The sequence below is a fragment of the Columba livia genome, chromosome Z (genome assembly GCF_036013475.1).
Source record: "Columba livia isolate bColLiv1 breed racing homer chromosome Z, bColLiv1.pat.W.v2, whole genome shotgun sequence".
NCBI lineage: Eukaryota > Metazoa > Chordata > Aves > Columbiformes > Columbidae > Columba > Columba livia.
Genome location: NC_088642.1, coordinates 40,307,513 through 40,321,600, shown reverse-complemented (window position 1 = coordinate 40,321,600; position 14,088 = coordinate 40,307,513). Strand labels below are relative to the sequence as shown.

At 37.6% G+C, this 14,088-nt stretch overlaps 1 protein-coding gene across 21 annotated transcripts in view; it reads left to right on the top strand.

Moving 5' to 3' along the window:
- The window catches only part of PPIP5K2 (diphosphoinositol pentakisphosphate kinase 2), a 61,894-nt gene that overhangs the window by 36,241 nt on the left and 11,565 nt on the right, over positions 1-14,088 (top strand). For 12 of the 21 annotated variants that reach the window (XM_065045445.1, XM_065045435.1, XM_065045446.1 and 9 more), the window contains 8 exons: positions 2,788-2,929; positions 4,024-4,247; positions 5,768-5,895; positions 6,073-6,187; positions 9,313-9,420; positions 9,507-9,623; positions 10,285-10,458; positions 12,934-13,107. In XM_065045445.1, the coding sequence (XP_064901517.1) occupies positions 2,788-2,929; positions 4,024-4,247; positions 5,768-5,895; positions 6,073-6,187; positions 9,313-9,420; positions 9,507-9,623; positions 10,285-10,458; positions 12,934-13,107 (1,182 nt within the window). Of the gene's footprint in view, positions 1-2,787; positions 2,930-4,023; positions 4,248-5,767; positions 5,896-6,072; positions 6,188-9,312; positions 9,421-9,506; positions 9,624-10,284; positions 10,459-12,933; positions 13,108-14,001; positions 14,026-14,088 lie in introns of all 21 variants that reach the window. The other 9 variants (XR_010468858.1, XM_065045454.1, XM_065045448.1 and 6 more) reach the window with 2 other exon arrangements.

Here is a 14,088-nt window from a genome sequence, read left to right as displayed (position 1 = left end):
GCATATCAAGGATAAGAGGGTTATTAGGGGCAGTCAGCATGGCTTTACCAAGGGTAAGTCATGCTTGACCAACCTCATAGCCTTTTATGAGAATGTAACAAGGTGGATGGATGATGTCAGAGCGGTGGATGTGGTCTACCTTGACTTCAGTAAAGCCTTTGACACAGTCTCCCACAGCATCCTCACATCTAAGTTGAGGAGGTGTGATCTAGACAATAGACTAGTGAGGTGGGTTGCAAACTGGCTTAAGGAGAGAAGCCAGAGAGTGCTAGTCAATGGTGCGGAGTCTAGTTGGAGGCCAGTATCTAGTGGAGTGCCTCAGGGGTCAGTGCTGGGGCCAATATTATTCAATATATTCATTAATGATTTAGACGAGGGAATAGAGTGTACTGTCAGCAAGTTTGCTGATGACACTAAGCTGGGAGGTGTGGCTGACACACCAGAAGGCTGTGCTGCCATCCAGCGGGACCTGGACAGGCTGGAGAGTTGGGCGGGGAATAACCTAATGAAATTTAACAAGGGAAAGTGTAGAGTCCTGCATCTGGGCAGGAACAACCCCAGGTTCCAGTATAGGTTGGGAAATTACATATTAGAGAGCAGTGCAGGGGAAAGGGACCTGGGGGTCCTGGTGGACAACAGGATGACCATGAGCCAGCACTGTGCCCTCGTGGCCAGGAAGGCCAATGGCATCCTGGGGTGTATTACAAGGGGGGTGGCTAGTAGATCGAGAGAGGTCCTCCTTCCCCTCTACTCCGCCCTGGTGAGACCACATCTGGAATATTGTGTCCAGTTCTGAGCCCCTCAGTTCAAGAAGGACAGGGAACTGCTGGAGAGGGTCCAGCGTAGGGCAACGAAGATGATTAAGGGAGTGGAGCACCTCCCTTATGAAGAAAGGCTGAGGGAGCTGGGTCTCTTTAGTTTGGAGAAGAGGAGACTAAGGGGGGACCTTTTTAATGTTTATAAATATATAAAGGGTGAGTGCCATGAGGATGGAGCCAGGCTCTTCTCGGTGGCCAACAATGATAGGACAAGGGGTAATGGGATCAAGCTGGAGCACAAGAGGTTCTGCTTAAATTTGAGAAAAAACTTCTTCTCAGTGAGGGTGACAGAGCACTGGAACAGGCTGCCCAGGGAGGTTGTGGAGTCTCCTTCTCTGGAGACATTCAAAACGCGCCTGGACATGTTCCTGTGCGACCTCACCTAAGCGTTCCTGCTCCAGCAGGGGGATTGGACTAGATGATCTTTTGAGGTCCCTTCCAATCCCAAACATACTGTGATACTGTGATACTGTGAGTTAGTACAGAACAGACATGATTGCTCCTGGTTTTAAATGTAAGCAATGTTTGTTATTGTTAAGAAACTTCTTGCTCTTCCAATTACCCTTACTCTGCCTGGTGTAACAACTAAATATAAGTCCACAAATGAGATTTAAGCTTAAACTGCTGTTTTCTAAAAGTTATTAGGAGCAAATTATTGCAAAATAATTTTACTACCCTACATGTATACTCTATGTGGATTTGTGTAAACACATAGATCAAAAGTATCATCCAAACCACTGACAGCAGTGGATTCAGCAGTACTTGGAAAAAGTGAAAGTGTACAAGGATTTCTTTTCCCTTTCTTTTTGCTATATTTATATAATGGGATTTGGAAGGTGGCTGGAACTATATAGAGCACGCTGTTCTAAGACAGTCACTGCAAGTGACTAATCTTTGAGATTATAAAGTGATAATAACTTTCTTGGTTTGGTTTGTTTTTTTCTTTTTAACTTGTGATTTGGGAAAACAATGTAAGAGTTTTTGCATGTGTGCCAGAGAACCTTTCCTACTGATTTACTTGGTCTTAATAGGGAGGTAGGAACTGCTTACTACTAGGTAGAAGGCAGAAGTTTTCCATATCCAAATTATCCTATGCATTTGAAGAAGCTGGGAAAAGTGCAAATATGCATGTGTCTTGTGTACATAAATTATTACTTAATATCATTCGTTGCTTAATTTTGTATGCAGAATTTTCTGAAAAACTTAGGCTAAGCCTAACTTACATGGATATTGGCTGAACTGCTTTAGTGACACTCAACTTGGTGATAATTTGTAGCTTCTACAGTTTCTGTAATTAAGTCAGCCCTCAAGGACATCTTGTATATTCTTGATATTTGTGCATGTAAATGGCTTCTTTGTGCACTGCAGTCCTATAGAAACAAAACCTAAACCAAGAAATGACAAACTTTTTTTCATGTATCAGTTACTATTGCAAATCTGGTTCTTCCTTCCAGTTACTCTTCCAAGGAGGGTGCTTTCTAGAAGAAAAAGTATTTTGTGAGGCATGTAGCCTAACAATAACATTTCTTACAGAATTTTTTGTAAACTTTTGAATTCAATGGTTATTGAAGGAAGTTATGGAAAGTTGCTACAAACATAGAAATTTTTGCTGCATACATAGAAATTTTTGCTACATACATACAAAGTTTTAAACATCTTTCCTGTTTTCCTGTCTTGGAACAAGTTTCAGGAACTCCTGAAACTGCATACGTTTACTGTATAGAATTAGTTGGCCTATTACTTTCTCGACGCCTTAGAATCTCTAGTAAATCTTACTGCATTTTAGTGTATTTTATTTTCTTAATGCCTCAAAGGGAGTAGACAATTGCGAAATTATTTCAAGAATTAATAGCAACCTACTAGAATGCTTTTTCTCTGATACTTGGAATCTTTCATATGTTCCATCTTCCTGTTTTTTTCAAATGAAGTCAGTTTGTTTAGATAATTCTGTGTTTATCTTAAATGGCAGCTTACTCCATCTGGAAGCATCTCACTGATAAAATCAATGCAGGTTATTAAAAATCCTGTGAAGACGTGTGACAAGGTCTATTCCTTAATCCAGAGTTTGACTTCTCAGATCAGGCAAAGAATGGAAGATCCAAAGTCTGCAGGTACTTAACCATTTTTGTAGTTATATTTGGTTTCTCTTGTTTATCTCAGAGAGAGAATCGTAGCATAACTTTTCTTCATTAAACTTGTTTTTAGCAGAACTTGAATCAACAATCATTTAGGGGATTTCACAGGCTGATTCCATATGCATAATTTTAGAGTAAAAAGCAGGAGGAACACATGGCCATATTTCAGCTAAGGGCTTTTTGTGGTGTTCAGAAGTTCAGGCTAGTCCTCAAATGTTTGCAGAAATTCTTGTCTTAATTATTTCAAAGTCAACAGTCCACAAAAGTAACAGGAAAAGCGGGTGGTACTAAAGCTAAGTTACATAGGTACATTTTTATTACTTATGTGTCTTTGTTGAAGATCTGTTGCTTGCTGTATGATGTACTGCATAGAATGCTGCGCAATATTAATGCTGGTGAACCAATGACCCAGAAAAACTAGATCTGGAAATGACCACAGGGAGTTTTTGGTACTAGCTGAATACTGGAATAATTGCTGTCAGTGTTCTCTGCTGTGTATAGTATACAAACAGCTTCTGTTCTGAGGTTGAGCCGTGCAATTGTCACCTGCATATAGTATCAGGGGGTTTTGTCTATTTGCTTTAATCTCCTGTCATGCAATGCGGGTAATCCATCCTTTCTGCTGATCTCTTGCCTCTTGCTGTTAAGACATGCAAGAGAGAGAGACAAATGGGATATGTGGTCTGTTCTAAAACATACATGTTGACCTACTTCTCTTCCTCCCTCCTAGAATTTTCTTACAGCTTTTTTTGGTTGCCTTTTTTTTTTTTTTTTAAATATATGAACTTTGATGTAGGATACTTTATTCTTGGTGCCGTAGTTTTGCTTAAAGGGCCAGCGGTGCATTTGTGCAGCAAAGCTTTCTACTATCTTGATGTAATCGTGTAATTGTGATGCTTTCAGCAGTAAAATTAGCCATAGGCATGTCTGTTCCCTCTTAGAAGTAATGCAGTTTACTTATTTGATTCATTTTATCCCTCTGTATTCAACTATTACTACTATGTCATTAAAATTTCCCTTTTGTTCCTTGTATGATCTTGATTACTTATATGATATATGTGTCCATCCAGATATTCAGCTGTACCACAGTGAAACATTAGAACTGATGCTGCGCAGGTGGGCCAAACTAGAAAAGGACTTTAAAACAAAAAATGGAAGATATGATATTAGCAAAATTCCTGATATTTATGACTGTATAAAATATGATGTGCAGCACAATGGCTCCTTAAAATTAGAAAACACAATGGAATTATACAGGCTTTCAAAGGCTTTAGCTGACATAGTGATCCCTCAGGTAAGCATTTTGAGTTATTAAATAGGATAAATTGTAGAAGAAAAGCTTTTCACATTTTGTGAAAATGTCTACTCCTGTCTTTTCTATTGAGGGTTCCTGTATTTTGCAGTAATAGAAGCCTTTAATGTTACCTCCTGTGTTTTGGTTACAAGCCGATTATTTTTTATAAGAAAAACTTGTTTCATAATTCATTAAGCTGTGTTCAAAGTTAATTTCTCTAGCAATTTAAGCTGTGAACATATCTGCTTCCCTTACTGCAGTGTATTAAAATGGTTCATCTCAGTCATTTGTCATAGATTTAAGTGGAGCCTCTGTGAACAACTGTGTATTCTGAAATTGCATTTAATTTCATTCTTCCTGCTTTTAGAAATTTCATTTTCAGACTCTTTGCAAATGACACTTTTAATCCTAATTTATCTAATTTCAGTTGTTTTAAGCAATTTAAATTTAAAAAGATCTTTCTGCCAAGTTTCATAAAATTTCAGGCCAGCAGACAAGTTAAACTTCCGTACAAGAGGCTGTTACGCTCCTGTTAGCTTTAAAATGTTGTAGGCTGTAGAACATTAAATTGCTTTGTGGTAACAGGACGGAACAGACTAAACGTTTCTCCAAGTGTCCTTGCAGTTACAGAGCATTGTTGTAAGAGAGATTTATCTGTATCATATGCAGTGAGAAACTTCTTCCTCTGCCCATCTCTCTAACTCCCTTGTACAAAAAGAGCAGTAATACTAAGTATGTGTTGTGTTACGTGGGCCTCTTAAGCTTAAATTTTTAACAGTGTTACATAAGAGTAGGTAAAAATTTGGACACATGGAGGAGGAAGAAAAATTTTTAAAAGTGTGATAAGCCTACATACTGCAAAGGAAAAGTGCTTATATTCCTTTCTGATGTGACTGGAAGACGCATCATAATGATGCGAGCACTTTCATATTGTGCAGCACAGAGTATGAAGCTTTTGGAAGAGCAGATTTTTAAATATTGTAAATGCTGTAACAGATACAGTACTTTCCAGTTTTATTTAACTACCATTTCAATATTATTTGAGGTGAATAGGATATCTTCTGTTTACCCCAACCTAAGATAGACATATTAAGTACATAATGTGCCTGTGTCTCTTTATTGACTGGTTTTGGTTTTTTTGTGTGTGTGTGTGTTTTTTTTTTTTTAAGTTACTTGAAATCAGTTGACATGAAATGCGTCATAGGTGTCTAAATCCAGGGCAGGGAGGAGGAATAATTCCCCACATGTTTTGCTTAAGAAAAAGAGCATCATACCAGATGGTGAATCCACTTTTGTGGTTTAACTAGTGAATTAAAAACTCTGTCAAATTAAACAGCAAAAAGGCATACCCTTGTTACTTGAAGGGACACCAGTAATCAAACGTAATAAAAACGTTACACAAAACAGTTTGCAGCCAGAGTAAACTAATAGATTATTAATTGGTTTTAATGGACAAGCTTTCAATTAGAAGGCCTTTTAATCTTTAACTGAATTTTAAAAGTAATTTTCTTCTTACACAGGAATATGGTATTTCTAAGGCTGAGAAACTAGAGATTGCCAAAGGTTACTGCACTCCTCTAGTTAGAAAAATCCGTTCTGACCTTCAGAGAACTCAAGATGATGATACTGTAAATAAGCTTCACCCTCTGTAAGTTTTTTATATTGTTACATTACTTTCCTAATGGAGATATTCCATAGCTTTCGTATTGAAGATATCTTACTAGCTCGTAGTACTTTAAAAAGTATGATTTATTTATTTGTTTACTGCTATTTCTAAAATAGGGACACAACTCATTATGATCTAATAAGATTCTTTTATTTCAAGTTACTCCAGGGGTGTTATGTCCCCTGAACGCCATGTTCGTACACGGCTGTATTTCACCAGCGAGAGTCATGTCCACTCCCTGTTATCCACACTTCGTTATGGTGCCTTATGTGATGTAAGTTGAACAATTTTTCTATTGAAGTTCTGATATTTTGAGAGGAACCAAAAGGCTTCTTTCTTACTAAAACTGTAACAATTGAAAGCTTAACTCTCTTAAGTGGCTTTGAAATTTATTGCACCTTTTCAAATATTAGATTTCCTATTATATATGCAGAGACATATTTCAAATTACTGTTTTGCACACTGGTGGAAATCAGCATGCCCTTTGAAGAGAACAAAAAATGTTTCTATAAATACATCCGCAACAAAAGGAGGGCTAAGGATAATCCCTATTCTCTGATGGATGTTGGGGTAAAGGTAGTGACAGAGGATGATTGTTAGGCTGAGGTGCTAAATGCCTTCTTTGCCTCACTCTTTAATAGTAAGACCAGGTTTGCTGCAGGTACGCAGCCCTGTGAGCCAGAAGACAGGGACAGAGAGCAGAATGAAGCCCCAGTAATCCCAGGGGAAATGGTTAGTGACCTGCTACACCACTTAGACACCCATGGGTCTATGGGGCCAGTTGGGATCCATCCAAGGGTACTTGAGGGGGCTGGCGGAGGTGCTCACCAAGCCACTTTCAATTATTTATCAGCAGTATTGGCTGACCAGGGAGGTCTCAGTTGACTGGAAGCTGGCAAATGTGATGCCCATCTACAAGAAGGGTTGGAAGAAGTATCTGTGTGATTCCAGGCCTGTCAGTCTGAACTCAGTACTGAGGAAGGTCATGGAACAGATGATCCTGAGTGCCATCACGTGGCACATACAAGACAACCAAGCAATCAGGCCCAGTCAGCATGGGTCTATGAAAGTCATGTTCGGCTTGACCAGCCTCATCTCTTTCTATGACAAGGTGAACTGCTTAGCGGATGAGGGAAAGGCTGTGGATGTTGTGTACTTAAACTTTAGCAAAGCCTTTGAAACCATATCCCACAGCATTCTTCTGCAGAAGCTGGCAGATCATGGATTAGACTGGCATACTCTTTGCTGGCTAAAGAACTGTCTGGATGGCTGGGTCCAAACAGTTGTGGTGAATGGATTCAAATTGAGTTTGCAGCCAGTCACAAGTGGTGTTCTCCAAAGCTCAGTATTGGGGCCTGTTCTGTTTAATCTCTTTAATCTGGATGAGGGGACTGAGCACACTCTCAGTAAGTTTGCACTTGACACTGAGCTGGATGAGAGTGTTGATCTGCTGGAGAGTAGGGAGGCCATACAGAGGAATCTGGCCTGCCTGGATCATTAGGCTGAGGCCAGTTTCATGAGGTTCAACAAGGCCAGTTGTTGGGTCCTATACTTGGGTCACAACAATCCTAGGCAGTGCTACAGGCTTGGCAAAGACTGCCTGGAAAGCTGCCTGGCAGAAAATAGCTTAGGGGGTATTGGTGGACAGCAGGCTGCACATGAGCCAGCAGTGTGCTGAGGTGCCCAAGACGGCCAACAGCATTCTGGCTTCTATAGGAATAGTGTGACCACCAAGACTAGGCAAGTGATTGTCACCCTGTACTCAGTGCTTTCAAGACCCCACCTTGAATACTCTGCTCAGTTTTGGGTGCCTCTCTGCAAGAAATACATTGAGGTATCGGAGAGAGTTCAGAGAAGGGCAACGAAGCTGGTGAAGGGTCTGGAGCACAAGTCTTATGAGGAGCAGCTGAGGGAGCTAGGTTTGTTTAGCCTGGAGAAAAGAGACTGAGGGGAAACCTTATTGCTGTCTACAACTATCTGACAGGAGGTTGTAGCATGGAGGGTGTTGGTCTCTTTTCCCAAGTAGGAAGCAATAGGACAAGAGGAAATGGCCTCAAGTTGTGTCAGGGGAGGTTTAGATTGGATATTAGGAAACAATTTCTTTATGGAAAGTGTTGTCAGTCACTGGAACAGGCTGCCCAGGGAAGTGGTGGAGTCACCGTTCCTGGAGGTGTTTAGAAGACGTGTAGATGAGCTTCTTAGGGACATGATTTAGTGCCAGAGTTAGGTTATGGTAGACTTGATGATCTTGAGGGTCTCTTTCAACCAAAATGTTTCTATGATATGTTCAGCTGTGTATTTTACGGTCTCAAAGAGTTTTGAAATGGGCAGATAATCCATTTTTTCGTTTTACGTTATTACCTGTAATTCTTCCAACTCTTTTTGTTTAAGTTACTATTCAGGGTTCTCTTGAATTCCCTTTTGGACTAGATTATTATTTTTCACCATAAGCATATTGCCAAGACCTCCCTACCTGACACAAGGAATCCTCACGTAGTGCAAAGTTTCTCCTGTTTGGTGCATGGTCTTACTTTCCTACACTGTTGTAGAATACCTTGAAGGTGATGCATTATTCTCCGTCTGATTGGCTTTGAAACCAAAGACAAAAAAATACAAGGTCTCTGGATTCAGAAATGACTGAATTGAAGTCTTGGAGAGCATAAATGCTGCACCACAAAGCCTACATGGCTGCTTGTAAGATAGACCTTGATTAATATACTAACTCTTGGAATGGTTGTATTGCCATAACTGGCTTCTGGTAGTGGATAACTAAACTCTCTGATAGCAAAGGCATTTTTAATCCTGTAGCATGTGCAACAGCAGATACACCTAGTTCTAGGATGATAAACTTTTACGTTTCCTTGGTGGATTGGATTCCTTGGTGGATTACTAAAGGTATTTTTTTCCAGAGGGTTAAAAAAGATGAATATTCATTTTTAAGTAGCTTGGGATGTGATGGTTGATTTTCCTTTATGTACTAGAAGCCTCGAGTGTCTGTTTGACTTGTAGAGTGAGATCTAGAAACATTTTCCATAATATACTAGTTGAAAAGAGTTTATTGCAGAATTATCAATTCCCATCAGAAGAGTTTAAAGCAGCACCTCTGTCTACAAGACATATATCATAATAGGCAAAAGAACACAAAAGATAAAATGAAATAAAATACAAAACCTTCTGATCTCCACTTTTCTTTCATTTGATGAGTAATTTTAAGTGAGGCTTTTTTCTGGTTGTGTCTCTTTGTTTTTTTTCCTTATCTGTGAAAAGCTTCATACTTCTGCTGTGAATGTAAAATCCATGTAAATGAGGAAAAAAAAATAAATAATTAGTCTTTTTAAAATAAAATAGCTGGGTTTTATTTGTTGTTGTTTTTTTTTGTTTTTTTTTCCCCTTCATAAGGAATCAAAAGATGAACAATGGAAACGAGCTATGGATTATTTAAATGTTGTAAATGAACTCAATTACATGACGCAGATTGTTATCATGCTTTATGAGGATCCAAACAAGGTATTTAAAATGGATAAATATCTTCAGAAACAACTAATACTAAGCTATGCATTAACGCATAAACCTATTCAATCACATTCCTTCAGGAGCTTTCTTCGGAAGAACGTTTTCACGTAGAGCTGCACTTCAGTCCAGGAGCCAAAGGCTGTGAGGAAGATAAAAATTTACCAGCTGGATATGGATACAGACCTGCCTCCAGAGAGGTAAGGGTTACACTTTTCCTTTCCACTGGGAAATTGTTAGGCAAAAAGTACAAATATTTTTATTTTGGTAGAAAAATATCTGGTAAAATATAGGCAGTCCCAATGTATTATTCCATTTTTAATGGACACTAACATAATGGACACAGATAATTTGGACTTCGATGGCTTTGCCAGAATTTTTGCTAGAAATATGAAATACTGATTGTAAGAAAAGTTATATCAACATCAGTGTCACATCAATTATATTCTGGCAACTGAAATAATTATTTATGAAAGTAAGGTAGTTTGGCACATTTATGTATGGGCAGGTCTGTGGAGTTACCATCTGCTTTTTGAGAAATAAATGAAAGCAAAGCTTGGCTGGAAATTATTGACTTGTGGGGCCAGGATTTTATTACTATGTCAACAGAAAATTGGAGAAGATACGTTGGCTGAACAATATGATTAGTTAGGGTTACACTAGCATATGCAGTGGCTGGTTAGAAGCAAATACACAGACATTATTAAAGTAAAGCAATTTGTTCAACAAGATGTGATTTACATCTTGTATTTTTAAAATTGGCTTGCTTTATGTTTGCGCTGAAGAGTTATTGAGCAGCCGCCTCTGTCTACATGTTGTAAGATATGAAGCTGTTGAAAATGAATTATGTATTGTTTGTAGAATGAAGGCTCAAAGAAAACATCTCATAGAAATGATAGTGATGAGGAGACACATGCTCCTAAAAGAGATGAAACGGATCGGTCAGTAGTGATGTTCAAGCCAATGGTATCAGACCCAATTCATATACACAGAAAGTCACCCCTTCCAAGATCCAGGAAGATTGGTTCTGTTGAAGTAAGTGTTTATGTTCCAGATAATGTCTTTCACATAAATTAATTTTTCTTTACTTAAAAAAACCTAATAATTCTGCTTTTGATTACACAGAACCAGTATGATGTTATATCTAACAAAGGATAGTTCTTATTCTATGGGAAATATTCCATGGCAGTAATTTGTCTGAAGGATTTTTTTTTTCATTAATTATTATTTTGCAATAAGACTTATTTCCTTTTTTCTTTCTAAGCCATTTTAGAAAAGCTGATATTTGAAAATGAAGACTTTTTCAGTCTAAACCTACATCTTCAAACTAACATACATTGTTTTCATATTCATCCTTACAAGAGAGCTGCTATTGGGAAATAAGCAAACCTTCAAGGTGACCATGCAGAGAGGGAATGGAGGGATTGGGGGTAGTAGGGGAGGTGCAGGAGGTGAGAGATGTGTTCTGCTGTATTTGCTTTCACGTGGGGTGAAAGTGACTCCATTTATCAAGCTTTTGAAGGTAAGAGAATAAGCTGGAAGCTTTTTTTATGGTGGGTGGGGTTTATGATTCATTAATTCTTTAGATAACATCTTGAACAGTCCAGTCTCCTGTCTTGAAGGCCATGACATCTAGATGTGCTTCACAGTTACAGTTTTAATGTCACAGAGGTGGGGGGATGCACAGCAGTATCATTGATACCATTTGTATGGTTATCTGGCAAAGCTTCAGATGGGGCATAGTGGCACTTCTGTGATATTAACGCCAGAAGCAGACTAACAGCTTCTTAATGCCTCATTTTCAGTTGCTTAAAACCATCAGAAATGAAGATTCACACCACAAGCTTTTCCTTTTATGTTTGTGTTTGGAATGGGCTGTTTGTATGTAAAGAAAGTATACAGATTTACAAGTAATTTGATTATTGGTAGTGTGGAGAGAAAAAGATGCATGGTTCCCTTCTGTAAGGATATCTGTATAACTTCACATTACTTCCATAAATTAACAGACATAATAAATGTGAATATCTTACATTTTCTATTTCCAAGTTTTCTCATAAACAAATGCTCACAACAATAATATTTTGGATTTTTAAAAGCTGTTTTCACTATGATCATGCAAACTCCCCTCCTAGTTATGAGTTCACATACACACAACTTAATAGCCTATTACTTCAAACTTTTAACCATTTTCATCTTCATAAATGATGTAAAAGTTACTTTCAAATGTTATCACTAACATAAATTGCTAAATTTTGGCTGTGCAGACGATATATATTCAGATGGAATGTGTTTCAGCATTCAGTGCTTGTTTATTTGCTGGAAGAAAGCAGCAGATTTAAAGAAAACATTACTATGAATTTTTTTTTTTTTTAAGTAAAATTGGAAGTTTCATCTGGCCTACTGAAATCTGCAAAGCCAGTATTTGGAATATTTAAACCAAATGGTTTTGAAATGTTTAAAAAGAGTAATTGCAACATAAACTGCAACTGCCTTGAGCATTTTTTTTTCCGCTATAAGGCAATTCTCTCTTCACTTACGTCCATTAATTTGAAAGGACACTGTCAGGTGTGAGATTATGTGGAAGTTTTGATCTGGGGTATAGTCAGCAATATTTACAGAAGGCTTGCAACTGTGACTGAGTCATGAAAATTAAAAAAAAATATAGTTCTAACAGTAAAACAAGTTGGCATTGGAAATTAATTTCTGTATTCTAAACATGTTGATTACTAATGATACGTAATGATGTAGGACATGGAGTACTCTTACCCTGACACTGTCCTCCTCCCTTGGTGTCTTAATAGGTATGCAGCATCAGATAATTTTTAGGGCTTTTTTAAGGTTGGAAAACTACTACCTGTTGGGTTGGTGCCACTACCAGTGATCAGCTGTAAAGTCTCAAAGGCAATTCTAAAAACGAGAATCTTTTAGAAAAGGTTATAGACTAAAAATGAAAACTCTTACGTAATAAATAGGAAAGTTTAATGTACTTAGAGAGGATGTATGTCAAGGATAACAGATGTTCTGTTTCCAACATATGGGAAATTCTTAAAATTATGAATCAATTATTGATAACAACTACTCTTCTCTCATATCTAATAATTAGTCTAGCAGAAATTTTATTAAAGTGTTCTATTGAAAGAGATAATTGGATGAAAAGATGTAAGTAGAACTGATAACTTCCTAATATTGTAATATCACTTTTCCCTATTCACTGTTTAATAGTTTTAAAAGCAGTATATAAAAGGGTGCAAGGAGATTGTGGTTTTTTTTGTGTGGTTTTTTTTTTTGTGTGTGTTTGTGGTTTTGTTTGTTTGTTTGTTTTGTTTGTTTGTTTTTTGTTTGGGTTTTTTTGTTTTTTGGGGGTTTTTTGTGTGGTTTTTTTTTTGTGTTTTTTTTTTTGTTTGTTTTATTTGGGTTTTTTTGTTGATTTTTTTTCTTTTCTGTTAATTTGGCTCTGTTGAATCTAACTTTGCATGCTTTGCTGTTTTTTGCCCCCTTTCTCACTTCCAGGAAGAGAGCCCCCTGAGTGTGTCTAGCCCAGAGTGTATTGGTACCTGGCTGCATTACACCAGTGGTGTGGGTACTGGGCGTCGAAGACGCAGATCAGGGGAACAAATCACTTCTTCCCCTGTCTCCCCTAAATCATTGGCTTTCACATCCAGTATTTTTGGCTCATGGCAACAGGTTTTTAAACTTTACTTCATTAAACATTATTGTGCATTCCAAGCAACAACCAACTGTCTTTAAGGACATCTAATCCCTTGTCATGGATTATGTTTGAAGCAAATTCTTCCACTTCTTAAAATGACTTCCCGAGAATGTTTGGGGGAAAAAGAGCAACTGCATGTTTTTCCATTGAATGTGTTACATGTTTTACTAAGAATTTGGTTTCTTTATAGGAATTGCAAATATTACCAAAGTAAAAAAGACTTAGTTTGCTGCCTAATGAAACAGATTACTTCTTTGGTTTAGTTGTCCTTTAAGACTTTAAAACCAGCATTGCTTAAATTGGTGGTAGGTAAATTGAAAAACATTTTTTTTAATAATTGCAACCAATACCATTTAAAATAATTTATCTGATAGTTCATCTTGCTATTCAAAACTTGTTTTGCATATATCATATTTTCAGTGGCCTGGTATTAACTATTGCAGGGAACAAACTCTAGCACTAATAATTCTTGCCTTCTGTATCTGGAGGTATCTGAAACTCCCAACACAGTACATCATCCATTGACTTGTATGACATTTTGAAGCCTTCTAAATGTTGGTAGGGGAAAGGCAGGAAAAAAGAAGTGGTAAATTTTTTTGAAATACCAGTGAAGATTGTTTTTTATGTTGAGATATTGTTTACATGTATGACAATGGATGGTGTTCTGTTAACCATTTCTTTGAAAATTTTCATAATTTCTTTTTATTGTGGAAAATTCTGAAATTATTTACATAGGAAAAGTTTATATCAGTAAAGGCTGTGAGCATCTGAAGATTATTCTGATTGAGCCCATGCATGGATCAGTGATTGTATGGTATCCTCAATAGCTTGTCTGTCTTTCCTTCCCTCCCCTCCTTTTTTCAATACAGGCGCAGTTTAGGAGAGTGCATTTGGTAAAACGAAATAAAATGTCTCAAATGTCTGTTCTCATATCTGTCTTGTTCTGTGTCCTTTCT